This window comes from Sinocyclocheilus grahami, unplaced genomic scaffold (genome assembly GCF_001515645.1).
Source record: "Sinocyclocheilus grahami isolate Dianchi unplaced genomic scaffold, SAMN03320097.WGS_v1.1 scaffold645.1, whole genome shotgun sequence".
Lineage (NCBI taxonomy): Eukaryota > Metazoa > Chordata > Actinopteri > Cypriniformes > Cyprinidae > Sinocyclocheilus > Sinocyclocheilus grahami.
This window is the reverse complement of record NW_015505824.1, coordinates 33,457-48,773: the sequence shown is the minus strand read 5'-3', so window position 1 is coordinate 48,773 and position 15,317 is coordinate 33,457. Positions and strand designations below refer to the sequence as shown.

At 38.7% G+C, this 15,317-nt stretch overlaps 1 protein-coding gene across 1 annotated transcript in view; it reads right to left on the bottom strand.

The window, feature by feature from the left end:
* znf638 (zinc finger protein 638) overlaps positions 1 to 15,317 on the bottom strand; it is a 32,100-nt gene that overhangs the window by 8,642 nt on the left and 8,141 nt on the right. The window contains exons 2-7 of the mRNA XM_016242077.1: positions 2,817 to 4,251; positions 1,975 to 2,036; positions 1,852 to 1,890; positions 1,380 to 1,744; positions 1,062 to 1,282; positions 737 to 880 (exon numbers count right to left, since the gene is read on the bottom strand). Of these exons, the coding sequence (XP_016097563.1) occupies positions 737 to 880; positions 1,062 to 1,282; positions 1,380 to 1,744; positions 1,852 to 1,890; positions 1,975 to 2,036; positions 2,817 to 4,251 (2,266 nt within the window). The remainder of the gene's footprint in view (positions 1 to 736; positions 881 to 1,061; positions 1,283 to 1,379; positions 1,745 to 1,851; positions 1,891 to 1,974; positions 2,037 to 2,816; positions 4,252 to 15,317) is intronic.

Here is a 15,317-nt window from a genome sequence, read left to right as displayed (position 1 = left end):
AAGTATTAAAATGAACTTTGTTGACATGACCTGGTCATTTATGTGAGCGCATGCATGCATACATATATATATACACATATATACATATATATACACACATACATACACACGCATATGTGTGTGAACCTGGACCACAAAACCAGTCATAAGGGTCAATTTCTCCAAATTGAGATTTATACATCTGAAAGCTGAATAAATAAGCTTTTAATTGATGTATGGTTTGTTAGGATAGGACAATATTTGGCTGAGATACGACTATTTGAAAATCTGTAATCTGAGGGAGCAAAAAAATAAAAATATTGAGAAAAATCGCCTTTAAGGTGGTCCAAATGAAGTTCTTAGAAATGCATATTACTAATCAAAAATTACGTTTTTATATATTTACGCTAAGAAATTTACAAAATATCTTCATGGAACATGATCTTTACTTAATATCCTAATGATTTTTGGCATCAAAGAAAAATCGATAATTTTGACCCATACAATGTATTTTTGGCTATTGCTACAAATATACCCCAGCGACTTAAGGTTTTGTGGTCCAGGGTCACATATATATATATATATAAATATAAATGAGTAAATCTGACATGTGAATGTGAAATGTGAATTACAAAGCAGTGAAGGCCACACATTTTACACACAGGTAGATAAGAAACTAATTAACTACCTGCACTGTGCTTGCTGTACATTAAAAAATCAAAGCAAAAAAAACACAAATGGTAAACATTATTTTTACCTCGTTAATCGCCTTGAGGAGGATGGCAGTATAAATCTTGCCAAAAGGTTCAATGGCATCAGTCAGTTCTTTGCTTGTAGTCCCAAAAGGAATTCGCATGAGTCTCAACAAACAAGATGTGCCAGGGGCATCCTTGGCTCTTGGCTTCACATCATGCAGAAACAAAGAGAGATAGCAATTAGATTTCATACACAATGACCTACATTCATCTATACTTTTTTCAAAAATGTTTTCCAATGACCCTGATAGAAATACAACAATACAATGACCTCAAAGCCAAAGTAATGGAGGAACAAACAGCCTTTACTGCAATATGAGGATGTACCTTTGGAGTGCTGGAGGACTTTGAGGTGGAGGTTCTGCTTGACTTGGAGTACTCCGCTCTCTTAGGAGGGGAAGACCGTTTCCAACTACTGCTGCTACATCCCTTTGACGAGGAAGTAGTGGAACTACTTTTCTTCTTTGCTAGCTCAGCAAGCAGGGCTGGTGCCAAGGATTTCACCACAGCCTTCAAAGTATTACTGTCTGTGATAGAGGAAAGCTCAGCTGTGGGCAAGAAAAGAACTTCATGCATTAGTACACCAAGTGATTTGAAAGCAAACTGTATACTTCATTGCAAAAGCATTGCAATGAAAGATCTTACTTGAAGACATGAGTTTCATGGCCAGTCGTTCACTACTGCTAGATCTCTGCTGACGGGAGGGGCTGCTCCGACGGGGGCTTGAGCGGCGTACAGGAGAGCGCCTACTGTAAACTGGAGACCTTGACCGTTGAGATGGTGGACTACGGGACCTCCGTCTGTAAGGACTGACTCGAGATTTCCTATGGGGGGACCGGCTGTGACTTCTGGAACGCCGGTACCTTCTAGGGCTTCGGGAGGGGGAGCGTGAACGCGATCGTTTACGACGGCTTGAGGAGTCATGGTGCCGCTTCGGGCTGGGGGATCTGGAGTACGAGTGCGATCGGGTGTGCCGCTTTGAGCTGCTGTGGTCTGATTTGGGCTCAGGTCTGTGGATGATTGACACATTTTCAAGTGAATTTAAAAACCTTCTTAACATTAGATTAATTATATTTCTAGAACTAAATGTCCACGATTGGATATGGTAGGGATTTACCTTTTAACAGAATCAGCCTCAACATTCCAGTCAGGATATCTATAATAACAAAACAATATAAATGAGAAATTTTCCAGTGGAATTCTTGAGCAATAGCAGCCACTCATAAAAAAAAACACTCACAGTTGCCTAAGACGTCTACAACTCTCAATGTGAAGATTTGTGTTCTGATGTTCAAGCCAGTCCTGTAGAAAAACAAAAAGCTTTAATTATCAAGGTTTCTGCTTTAATAAATACTTTAGTGTTTTAAACTGTGCAACTGAAAAAAAAAAAAAAAAAAAACAGATCCACAAAATGTTGAATAGAGAGCTACAAACTTTCAACAAAGAAAAGAGGAATACCAGAATTCCAAATTTGACACATAACGCTTGTTAAATCCACTATCGTCTCATTAGAATAAAAAGTCCATGATTTTTGACGACAAAACTTTTTCCGACATGAAAAAAATCCAAAGCGTTGCTTCAGGTATTACGAAGATGGAGATCGCCATCTGCCTTTTGTCTTCAGCATTGTGTAAAGTCATCAGGTCTGTCTTCACATCAGATACATTTTTTTTTCAGCCAGTCCAAAGTCTTAAACTAGGTTTCAACAAAATGGTTTTTCCATCGGGCTTCCCTCAGGTTTCCAGAAACCTGACTGATAAATCTCCTTCTGAAACTGGAATTGGCTTGAAGTAGTCAAGATACAATTTTCCAGTCAGTTATTATCTACTCTATTTACATCAAATTATTGGCAAATATTTTTTAACCCACAATGAGGCAATTGCACAATTAATGAGCAAATTAAGTTAACAAACATTAATTTCATTACAGGTTTCTGACATTTTATTTCATAGTCAAATTTAGTACAGTTTTAGCTCAAAGTTCACCAACACATTTAAATGAATAAAACAGCAGGTAAAACCCTTAACATTAAAAGAAAAAAAGGCTTTCAAATGAGGCACTACTGGGTAAGAAGATACTCACCTTAATCTGGATACATTCAATGTTACATAGAGAGCATGTATGAGGAAAGATTCTTGGAGTAGCTGCGGAGTAATCGTTCATCATGGTCGGAGTTGGAAGCCTCTTCGGGGCGGGCAGGCTGATTGGAGGTGAAAGGAATGGGATCCAGTTAGCATTCGGACCTCCGGTGATAGTATTAATGGTCATCAAAGGAAGAACACCAAGTTGAGGTGGAATCTGCGAAGGAGGTCGACTGGAAGGTGGCAGAATAGGCTGGGAAGCAGATGGTCTCGCTGGAATCTTCTTAGTGGGTCTCGGATCTACTAGTAGAGGTTTCTGAAGCTTTGGAACTTGTACAGGGCCTGGAGCTGGTTGACACGGCTGAGGATGCTTTGTGATGTCCATACCACTGAAGGGAGGTCCAGAGACCTTCCTCACATACTTTGGTGACTCTTTAAGCAGATGTTCACTTGCATAGCCATCCGGGCTCCCTTCAGGATAGCCAAATTTACTAGAATGTCCATAGTCAATAACTTTGCTGTATTCAGATCTCGCATCAACGTCCCTCTTCTCTTTACGCATTCGGATGTCTCGTAAAATAAACGGTAGGTTGTCAGGAGTCAGCTTATCATCTGGATAGTGGCTTAGAAGTTCTAGGTCCTCATTGGAAAGTCCAAAACTTGCTAGGATGCTGCTGGCACTTTCAGAGGTGTAGCGTGAAGGCCGCTGTCCTGGTGGTCGCTGGCTGTCCAAACCACTTGATCCTCCACCAAATCCTGTTGACTGGAATAGCGGTGAAGAACTTGAAGGACGATCCAAACCTGAAGATGCAAAGAGCTTGGCTGGGGATTGGTATGTGGACCAGTCCCCCTCATCAGATCGTAAAGTCCCTGAAAATCCGCTCCCGGAGGAAATCACTTCATCCCTTGCATCCTCTCTCATACGGGGATCTGCTTTTTTGGGTTGCTGGAGCATTTGAGTGAGAAGGCGAACTTCCTCACGGGCTCCCCGAAGGTTCCGATCTATGGCGGCTTCGAGACCTGGGGAAATCTGCGACTGGCGTTGTCCCAGTGAGAAGGGCTGGTTGACCATCAATCCTCCGCGAGAACTGGATATGGAACCTGGGCCAAGACGGGCTGCCCTGAGCTCCATTCGAGGCTGTGACCCAAGACCATATTGGCCAGGCACAACGGGTCTCTGACCACTGTGGAACGGCCTTCCACGGGGATTATATAATGGATGTGACATGGTGACCTTAAGCAAGTTGAGCAAGGTCAAAGCAGGTGAAGCAATTGCAGGCGGAGTGACGCTTGTGCCAGCAATTGCATTCAGCTGGTGCAGTGCCAACTGAGTCTTTATCTGTGCCGGCTGGAGGGAGACTGGGCCTAAAAGCGGCAGACTCCCAAAATGCCTCAACGCAACAGGGGGCACACAACTTTCCAAGAACAATGAAAAGCTGGAAAAATTAAGGGGACAAAAACAGAAAGGGTTATTGGCTTGTCGTCTTCACACAGAAATGGCAAAACGGATGTGACCATTTTCCCCTTCTGAAACACTCAAATCTCCAGCTTCTAGGGATTTAAACAGGTTTCCATGTCTTCACTGAAGAAGAAAAAAAACAGCAAGCAAAATGGACAAGACAGACCAAGGGAAATAATAATATCACAGTTTAGGTGCATCTTCACATAACTTTCATGCATGTGTTTTAGTAAGGTTTTTGTCACCTGAATGTAAACAGGGAGGGACAAACATGCCTCAACACAGGACAACATGATAGGCCAGACTGTTAATTTATAGATATTAGGCAACTGTAATTTATTAATAACCTGTGAGCAGTACTTCAACGTTTTACATTATTGTTGGTTTGATATAATTGATAATAATAAGTCTGGACTCAATAAAAAAAAAAAAAAAAGAGCTACAGAGCTGCTGCACATTTCTGAAGGAAATAAAATCAACAATTTCTAACTAAGCAACCAGGCAGTGTTGCCAAGTCGGCAGTTCTCCTGCGGGACTGGGCCACTTCTATACTGTTGCGGGGGGGGGGGGGGGAGATCTTCAGTCCACCCTGCTTCCCTGGAATGCTATTTCTAAGAAGGTGGAAACCCCTGGAAGGTGGTTTTGACTCCGAACACGATTTTGACAGCCAATTTCCCCTGGAACAAGATCAGGCTAGTTTTGAGTACCAATTGGGCTGTTTTTGTTATGCAGACTTACCAAACCTGCAACCAGGGCTGCTTTTTTCAATGGTCACTACAATCTACTTATAAAACAAAGACATGAGTGTTGAAGCACTACAATTCATCTCTCTCTACATCAGGTTTTCCAGCAGTAAAAGTGTCAGAAAAGTCAAAAGGAAACAGCAATCACCATCCATTCTACTTCTATAAATGTCACACATTTCCAAATTTTATTTATATAAAAAAAAAGAAAAAAAAAAAAGAAGATATATCCAACTTGGGAACAATTCCTTTTCAGATCTGTCTTTATTTGCCATCACTGCCATAACCTTAGTTAATTGGCATTAAATGCAATTTCTTATTTTTTTCTAAATGCATGTTATTGATCTTATTGCGAATGATTCACCCATGTATGCATTTGAGAGATGGATCTACTAAATTGTTGAAATATTATAAAATCTTTTTTCCCTCATGAATAACGTGCACTAAAAAAACCTGCACATCAAGACCAATATTATGCATCAAGTACAACCCTCAATGGACACCTTGGCAATTGAATCGCCATTGGCTAGTAAATTTTTTAGTTTACTCGCAAGACTGATAAATCTCGCAGTTTTTTAAATATCTGAAAGTACACTCTTAACATCAGTCAGTCAAGCATTATAATATGATAATCAATATTATTTAATGATAGAACTTTAGTAATTAGAATTAAAACTTGATAACCATGTATGAATGCATATTAGTAATTTTAACTGAACTTCAGACTGGCGGTGGTGCTTTTTTGGTGTTTCTGTAAAAAAAAAAAAATTGGGGAAAAACCTAACAAAAATACTGAAAAGACAATAAAAGATACCAATTCTATTAATAAGAACAATATAAAATGCACTAAGGATTAATAAGCTGCTGGATTCATGAATATTAATCAAGTTGTGTGGGTTCGCTCGAACTGATTTGCTGAAATCAAAACAGGGACGATAATAGCTGAGTGCCAGCCAATGAGATTGCCGTTTGTGCATTAGTTCCGCCCACTACTGTAGAAAGCGGTAGTTCTTAAAAGCTGAAGAATTCCAAAGGAATGCTGTTATTTTGACAGGAAAATACAACAAAGAATATAGTTTGCATGTAGCGCGTTAATTCTCTCTCTCTCTCTGCATGTGTGGGAAACAAAGCAATGGCGAGTCGTGCGCCGTCACACTAGAGTTTACGGTACGTCAAATACAGGTGCGCTGCACATCCATTCAGATGAACTGAAAAACAGCACAGATCACCTGATGGAGAGTGAAAGTGCTCAGTCAGTGTTCGGCGAGTGAAAATATATCTGTGCTAAACTTATACTTAGCCTCCAACTTACACACTGGCGAGTAAAATCTGAGAATTTATTAGCCATCGCCCAGAGGGAAGGTTTAGTTGCATATGCCAGTGATTTACTCGCAATGTAGAGGGTTAAGCAAATGAGGTCAATTTTGATTTTGACTGTAGAATTCCTTTAACTGATTAATTCAAAACATGCATATACAAAATCTAAATGTAGCATATCTGAATTTAACAGATATATCAGAATTTAATAGAACGTATGCAAAATTGCATCAAACATCCATCTGAAACCCTAAAACCACTGGGTTCTGGATTACACTTTGTCATTATCCCGCAGGAAGGGTTTTAATGGGAACATTGACTGGAAAACGAAACTCAGACGTGAGGCCGCCATCCAGTGACTAAACAAAACATGTCCACTGAACAGCAATAGACCGCCTCACACAGCAGCCAATTCTGATAGCAGGCCCAAGCCTGTATTAAATGTCAACCACCGGACAATAAACGGAGGTAACGTTACTCTTAAAAAGAACGACACAAAAACACGAGACGGTATTTTAACCCAAACATCTGCTTCAGTTCCCCTCTTGACAAAATTAAAGCACCTGTGCTGCAAATGAAGGGCATAAATCATGCAATATCGTGTATACAACTTAAAAAAAAAACATGTTTGTCATGACTGAACAACAGTTGACCAATCGATATTAACGCTTCCATTACGAAACCGCATATATCGCCAGATCGAGCGTTTTAATGGAAGCGTTATAGTCTGTATGCGGTGCTAACGTTAGGTTTTTGGCCAGTGTACCTCATACAAAACGAAAGCAACGTTTAAACACACGAAACACGCAATAGGAGTGATCTGATGGGCAGATCGGTCATGAAATCAACCCGATAACTGATACATGCAGGCCTCTGGCTCTGCTGCTTCGCCCCGTGTATGGTTTAAGTTACTCCGATCTCAGTCGACGTCGTCGTTTTACAAAGGAAAACCATTTTATTCTACAAACAAATCACCACATTTACACTCAAATGTTTCCTAACACAGTTGAGATGCACTACAACAACATACCTCGTATTTTAATAGCGAAATCTTACTGAGGAAAACGCTCCGCTTTCTGGGGACGGTCGGCCTGCGTCTCAGGCGTGATCAAACGATTGAAGAGCTGAAGCGCGAGTCAGGAGAACGAATCAAACCCGACCTCTTGTGACACGCAACACGTTCAAGCGTTCACCTATTACGTAAAAACGAATTATCTCGCGAGACTGGCGCACTTGAAAGAGAATTACCGATGATATATAGATATATCTGTATATGCATGTGAAATGATGGCCATGATTGTTGCTTTGCAATGGGTAGAGGAGGTCAGGCCAGAGAGAGTGGTAATTGCATCAGATTCATGTGCAGCATTAATGAGCTTAACATTTTGCAACTCCAGGAGTAGAGAGGACTTATTGTATGAAATACTACAATCATTATTCAGAATTCATCAAATACATTTGTCTGTTAGGTTTGTGTGGGTCCCTGCACATGTTGGAATTGATGGGAATGAAAAGGCAGATAAAGCAGCAAAATGTGCTTTGAAGAGTGGAAATAAGCACATAAATATAAAGATCAGCAAGTCAGAAGCTACGGTGGTGATAAAGGGACAGATCAAAAAGATGTGGCAAAATCAATGGCACAAAGAAACCAAAGGGAGATATCGATATTCCATTAGTTGGAAAGATAGGAACTGGAGGACGAAATAGGAAAGAGGGGAGGGTTATAACAAGAATAAGGAATGGTCAGACTGGTCTAAACAGTTCTCTCTGCATGATTGGAAAGCATAATAATGGAAAGTGTGAATATTGTGGAGAGGAAGAAACAGTAGACCATGTTTTATTGCATTGCCAGAAGTGTGATTCAGAGAGAGACATTTTAAAGAATGCACTAAGAGAGAATGGAGAGCAAAATATTAGTAATATTCTTTAAAAATCTGCAGATGATAAGGGTTGGAGTCTACTTCTAGAGTGTTTAGGATCAACAAGACTAATAAATTAGGGTGACCATATGTGCTATGTCCTGGCCAGGATTTCTATATTGCCTAAAATATCTAGGTTTTGGCTTTGTTTGCGAGTGCAGACCGATCGGTGTATGACATCAAAATAGCATACAGACGATTCCTTATGCTTTCAAAATGCTCTCGAGGTATTTTGATGTCATACACCGATCGGTCTGCACTCGCAAACAAAGCCAAAACCTAGATATTTTTGGCAATATAGAAATCCTAGCCAGGACGCGTCCTGGGAAAATGGCACATATGGTCACCCTAAATAAATAGAATTTGAGAAATATACGTTTATTGATTTTTTTGTTTAAAGGTTGATTTATTAATTTATATATATATATATATAAAATTGTTTTAATTTATTTATTTTATTTATTTATTTGGTGTTGTGTATAGTGATTTAAATCCTGAGTCCACACTCCAGATCAGTGAGTGGCGGTAATGCACCCAAAAGCTGTTTGCCAACCGCCAATAAAAACAGAAGAAGAAGAAGAAGAAGAAGAAGAAGAAGAAGAAGAAGAAGAAGAAGAAGAAGAAGAAGAAGAAGAAGAAGAAGAAGAAGAAGAAGAAGAAGAAGAAGAAGAAGAAGAAGAAGAAGAAGAAGAAGAAGAAGAAGAAGAAGAAGAAGAAGAAGAAGAAGAAGAAGAAGAAGAAGAAGAAGAAGAAGAAGAAGAAGAAGAAGAAGAAGAAGAAGAAGAAGACTGGCGCAGCAGGCGCGCTTTTGGCATAATAGGAAAAAGACCCCCCAGAGAGTTGGTCGTTTTCCTTCAAGGATAACCAGGAGATGGCAGTGTTTTCATTTTTGAACCTGACTCTTCTTTCAGGCAAAGACTAGTGGTTAAAACCTACAGTCTATGGTTAAAACCAAAACATCGCGTCTAAACAATGTGGGCCTACAAACATTTCACTTCCCTGTCTCATAAATAACTTGCAAAATTCCACATTCACAGATGCAAATATTCACCCAGACCTCCCTTTTTTTGTTTTCATGAAAGAATTTGAGCAATACCTTTCACTGATCCAATTGTCTAAAAGAAAAAAAACTTAAAAAATCTTTGTCTGTTTGTAACTCGTTTACTATCTTTAATGCCGTATAATGTTTTCTCCAGTGTGTGATGTACTAAACACCCCCTTTTTCTTTTTATTTATTTTTTATTTTGTTGTCATTGCCTATTATTTTTATTTGATGATATTTGTATTACTGTTTGTATACTGTTTTTGAGCTTTAATAAAAATTAAAAAAAACATTTCGCTTCCCATATTCTTCAATGAAGCTATATTTTTTTATCTATATATTTTAGTGCATTTTAAGAAATGTTGCGTGACTTCATGGTTCACCTTGTGTATAACAAAGCAGCTGTAAGTAGTTAATAATTGTACTTGGTTGCTATATTTAGGCTTAGTTTTGTGGAGTTTGTACTTTACTTGAGTACAAATTTCCATTGTAAAATTTAGCATATATTTGGCTCCTTATAAATACTTTTGTAAACTTATGAAACAAGGTATTTGAATGAATGAAACTAACCCACTGTCTCTTAATTCCAAAAATGTTTTGCTTAAAAAAAAAATTAACATTTAAATAACAAAATACTTTGACTAATGTCTGAGTAATATTTTGACATACCCAAATTAATTAAGTGCAATAAGTTCCCTTTAGGAAATACCAGTCATAATAAGATATGCTGAAGTTCAGAATTGCTGCATGTTGATGTTAATGTCATCTAATCCTGGACACAAGGTCAGAGATGTTGGCAAACTAAAGTCTCAAATTTCTGCATAATAGGAACCTGCAGCTAAACCTCCTTCTTTCACACATCAACTGTTTTTAAAAGAAAAAGTAATCAAACAAGATTTAAAAAAGGAAAGGACAAATAACTTCAGCATGTCTGATTATGACTGGTATTTCTTAAAGGGAACAGTATGTGCAAGACAAGTGTGAGACGAGAAATGCTATTTTATACCTAGATTCTTAGAAAATTATTTGCATTAAATGCTTAGAAGAAACACATCTAGGGGACATAGTTGGATACCTTAAATGGACACATATGTTGAATAGGTATTATGATTGGATGAGATAGAAGCATCCTGCTTTGATTAGGATATAAATACTGAGTCAGAGTGTTATTCGGGGTCGCACTCTGCAGTCAACTTGGATGACTGTATGACTGTTGAACTTTTCTTGCAAGAAAATAAATATTCTAAAGACTTTTGTCTCATACATTTATGAAAATAGAAAATTGCCACAACAATTGTATTTTAGATCAAATAAGTGCTGCCATGGTGAGCATAAGAGACTTCTTTCAAAAATATTTAAAAAATGTACGTTCTTAAACTTTTGATTTCAACAGTAATGTAGGTTAGTAAGGCTACTCAGTTATGGCTTGCTCATTAAGCCATTTTTTATGGCCATAAATGAATCAAATTATCTGTCTATTACATCAGTTTGCCAATCCCAAACTTACACCCTGAGTATATACTGTGCTTGACCACATGCTAATCTACTGGGTAGAACTTAAGATCAGTTAACCAAGAGAACGAGTCTGGGCTCTGATTCCCAGAAACATTATAAGTGGACTGTAGAAGTGATTGACACCAATGTTTTCTACAATCTATTTAGCTTTCTAATGCTTTTGGGAGACTCAGCACTAAACATTTAATTGCAGTGAAAGACACAGAAGAGAATATTTCTCACACACTTGCTTCTAATCCTATCGCTCATCTAAGTTTTCCTTTGTCCCTCTTTTCTTCTCCATATCTTTCTTACTGGCCCTGGTTTATGTCCAAGCCCAGCATAGTGACAGACCAAAATCATTCAAGCACCAGGGGCCAATTTCAATCAATAACAGTTTGGGCACAAAGAGAGAGAGAGCTGGTGACATTCCAAACTCTCAGACATGAGCGGCAGAAAGAAAAAGAGACCTGATGAAAGGTGTCATTTGCACTTCAAGCAAGAGTGTGAGACTTAGATAAACTGTTCACCCTTTTCATCCCTACCCCTTCAAGCATTATTGAGAAGAACAACTTTGCACATACTGTAGCTACATTATTGGCAGCTGGCATGTTTGGCCGTTTGTCCTTGTCTGGCAGTCAGGACTGACTGGACAGTGAGGGGTCCCGTGAACAGATAACTAATTAAATATAACAAGAATAAATGGCCTCCAGGGGTTGGGGGAAATACCTGCCACTCAGCGCTACAGGACAGACTCTCCAAGGAGAACTTCAGTTCTTAAAAGGTCACGATAACATGATAACATAATGTCCTCATGGCAGATGGAGCTCAGGCTACAAGTATTTGCAGTTTGCATGTAACCCGCTGGGTCTTATTTTAGACGTCTAGGTTTACTGTGTCAGATCATAGAATCATTTACATTATATATTGTGCAATCGGTTTATTATATTAATTTATTATTTAAATAAAAAATAGCTGCATGGCTGTATGTCCAAGAATATTAATGTTCATTTCACTGTTTGTCTTTGTGTTTATGACACTGTGCACAGTCTATAAGTGACTATTGGCTATGTTTTATGCACAGGCCACTTGCAACAAATTCCGATTCATCATGTGGCTTTCTATTGTACCGCCTGTATTGTTATGAAGATTATTATTATACATTTTAATATGAAAAGCAGATTTTGGTATATTGCTTAGTCTTAGAGTCACATAGTCTTAGAATTTGTACTTGACTAACTAGGGCCCAGGTCAGGAAGCAGACAGACTGGCTAAACTGACCACCTGCTAGCCGCCTCACATTAGAGAATTCAGTTCATTCTCAGCACATAGAGACTTTTAATGATAGATCCCCGCTGACGTTTGCATTGGCTACTGTTATACTTGCCACCAGGGCACCATACAAACGTTATCAAAGATTTTGCTGAGTTTCTATCCGAGTTAGTGCTGGCTGCAGATAAGGTCTTAATTGTTGGTGATTTTATATATCGGTGTTGATAATGAAAATGATGCATTGGGATCAGGATTTATAGACATTCTGAACTCTATTGGGGTCAGACAACACATGTCAGAGCTTACTCATTTTCGTAATCATACTTTAGATTTAATACTGTCACATGGAATTGATGTTAATGGAGTTAAAAATCTGCAGCAGAGTGATGATATCTCGGATCATTATCTAGTCGCATCTATACTCCATATAGCTAAAGCTGCAAACTCAACTCCTTGTTACAAATATGCTAGAACCATCACTTCTACAACAAAAGACTGCTTTGTAAATAATCTTCCTGACTTTTTTCAATTCCTCAGCAAATCTAATAGCTCAGAAAAACTTGATGTTGTAACAGAATCTATGGGCTCTCTCTTTTCTAGCACAATAGATACGGTTGCTCCCTTACGCTTAAAGAAGATTAAGGAAAACAGTCCCACACCGTGGTATAACGAGCACACTCACACCTTAAAGAGAGCAGCCTGGAAAATGGAGCGCAGCTGGAAGAAAACAAAACTAGAGGTATTTCGTATTGCATGGAGAGAAGGTACTTCTTATAGAAAAGCTCTAAAAACTGCTAGATCTGCTTACTTTTGTCTCTTTTACAGGAAAACAAACACAACCCCCAACATTTATTCAATAAAGTGGCTAAATTAACAAAAAATAAAGCATAAACAGGTGCAGACATTTCCCAACAGCACAGCAATAATGACTTTATGAACTTCTCTACTTCCAAGATCGATACTATTAGAGATAAAATTCTAACCATGTAGCCATCACAGTATTGCATCAGACAGTTCACTATAGATCCCCTGAGAAACAATTCATCTCATTCTCTGCTATAGGAGAGGAAGAATTGTATAAACTTGTCAAATCATCAAAATCAACAACATGTATGTTAGACTCCATTCCATATAAGCTACTAGAGGTGCTTCCAGAAGTCATAGATCCTCTTCTGAATATTATTAATTCGTCAATGTCATTAGGATATGTCCCAAAATCCTTAAAACTGGCTGTTATTAAGCCTCTCATAAAAAAACCCCAACTTGATCATAGAGAATTAGTTAATTACAGACTGATCTCAAATCAAATCTGTCAAAAATAATAGAAAAGGCAGTATCCTCTCAGCTTTGTGCCTTTTTAGAGAGAAATGGTATCTGTGAGGATTTCCAGTCAGGATTTAGACCGTATCATAGTACTGAGACTGCTCTCATCAGAGTTACAAATGACCTGCTCTTATCATCCGATTGTGGTTGTATTTCTCTATTAGTGCTACTGGATCTTAACGCTGCCTTTCACACTATCGACCACAACATTTTTTGAGTAGACTACAAAATTATGTTGGAATTAGTGGAATTGCATTGGCATGGTTCAAATCTTACTTACGTATCTGACCGTCATCAATTCGTAGAAGTGAATGAGGTATCATCTCGATCACAAGTATAGTATGGAGTACCACAAGGCTCAGTACAAGGACAGCTGATTTTCATGCTTTACATGTTACCCTTAGGAGATATAATCAGGAAACATGGTGTTAGCTTTCACTGTTACATTCCATTTACATTTAGTCATTTAGCAGACGCTTTTATCCAAAGTGACTTACAAATGAGGACAATGGAAGCAATCAAATTCAACAAGAGAGCAATGATATGCAAGTGCTATAACAAGTCTCAGTTAGCTTAAAGGGGTCATATGATGTTGCTAAAAAGAACATTATTTTGTGTATTTGGTGTAATGAAATGTTTATGCAGTTTAAGGTTCAAAAAACACATTTTCCACATACAGTACATTATTGTTTCTCCTCTATGCCCCGCCTTTCTGAAACAATTTTTACAAATCTCATCGGTCTGAAAAGTGAGGTATGCTCTGATTGGCCAGCTATCCAGTGCGTTGTGATTGGCCGAATACCTCAAACGTGTGACGGAAATGTTACGCCCCTTGCCATATTGTGATGCCTTGTCCCAGCCGGAACGACGAAACAAAAACATTAAAACCCATTATAAACGAGGCATTTGTTGCATCCAGTGGGGACATAATTAAGGATTATAATGACTTCTACTGTATATGCTTTCACAACGAAACACAGCGTCACACAGGGCGGGCTAGAGTGAGCAGAGGCCGGCGGCTAGAGTGAGCGGAGGCCGGCATGAGTGAGCGGCGGCGGGCGGGCTTGCGGCAACCACATGTGACGACCCCAGGCTGGACTCCTCTTCGTCCACTGTGAAAGCCGATCCGGCGATCCATAGCACGAAGTTGATGTATTTCCTCAGCGACCAGCACGGATCAGCTCCAGGCATGACGAAGCGGATATCGTCCTCTTTTGGAAGGCCAAACAAAGTAGTTTCGCTTTCACAACGACACACACCATGCATTCATGACATGGCTGCAGCGTCAACAATACTACAGTGAGAATACAAGTTATGCCTTCTTTCTTTGCGTGAACATTTGGGCGGTGTTATGCAAATCTTCCCACATCGTGATGTAGACATGTGGGGGTGTGTTAGAACAAGCCGTTTTAAGTAGACGTGGTTGACTCTTAACTTTTATAAAGAATATCTCTTTGGATTTGAGACTTTAGTCTTTGCAACTTTACATATCTTCTTTATGCACCAAGAGCTTGTAACACTCCAAAGAGAAAGGAAAAATTGAAAATCGCATCATATGACCCCTTTAACGCAGTACACGTAGCAAGGTTTTTTTTAAATTATGTAATAAATAAAAAGAAATCAGTTAGAATAGAAAAGAATAGAGCAAGCTAGTGTTAGAGGCCTTTTTTTGCTTTTGTTAATTGTATAATAAATAGAACAGATAGATAGATAGAATACGAAAAGATTAGAGAAGCTAGTGTTTTTTTTTTAAAGAAAACCAAGTAGTTAGAAAATTAATAGAGTGTAAGTCTAAAAGGGGAAAGTTTTTTTTTAAAGAATAGAACTAGAATAGAGATCGCTAGAGTTAGAGGGTCAAATACAGATGGAAGAGATGTGTTTTTAGCCGATTCTTGAAGATGGCTAAGGATTGAATTGGGCAGGTCATTCCACC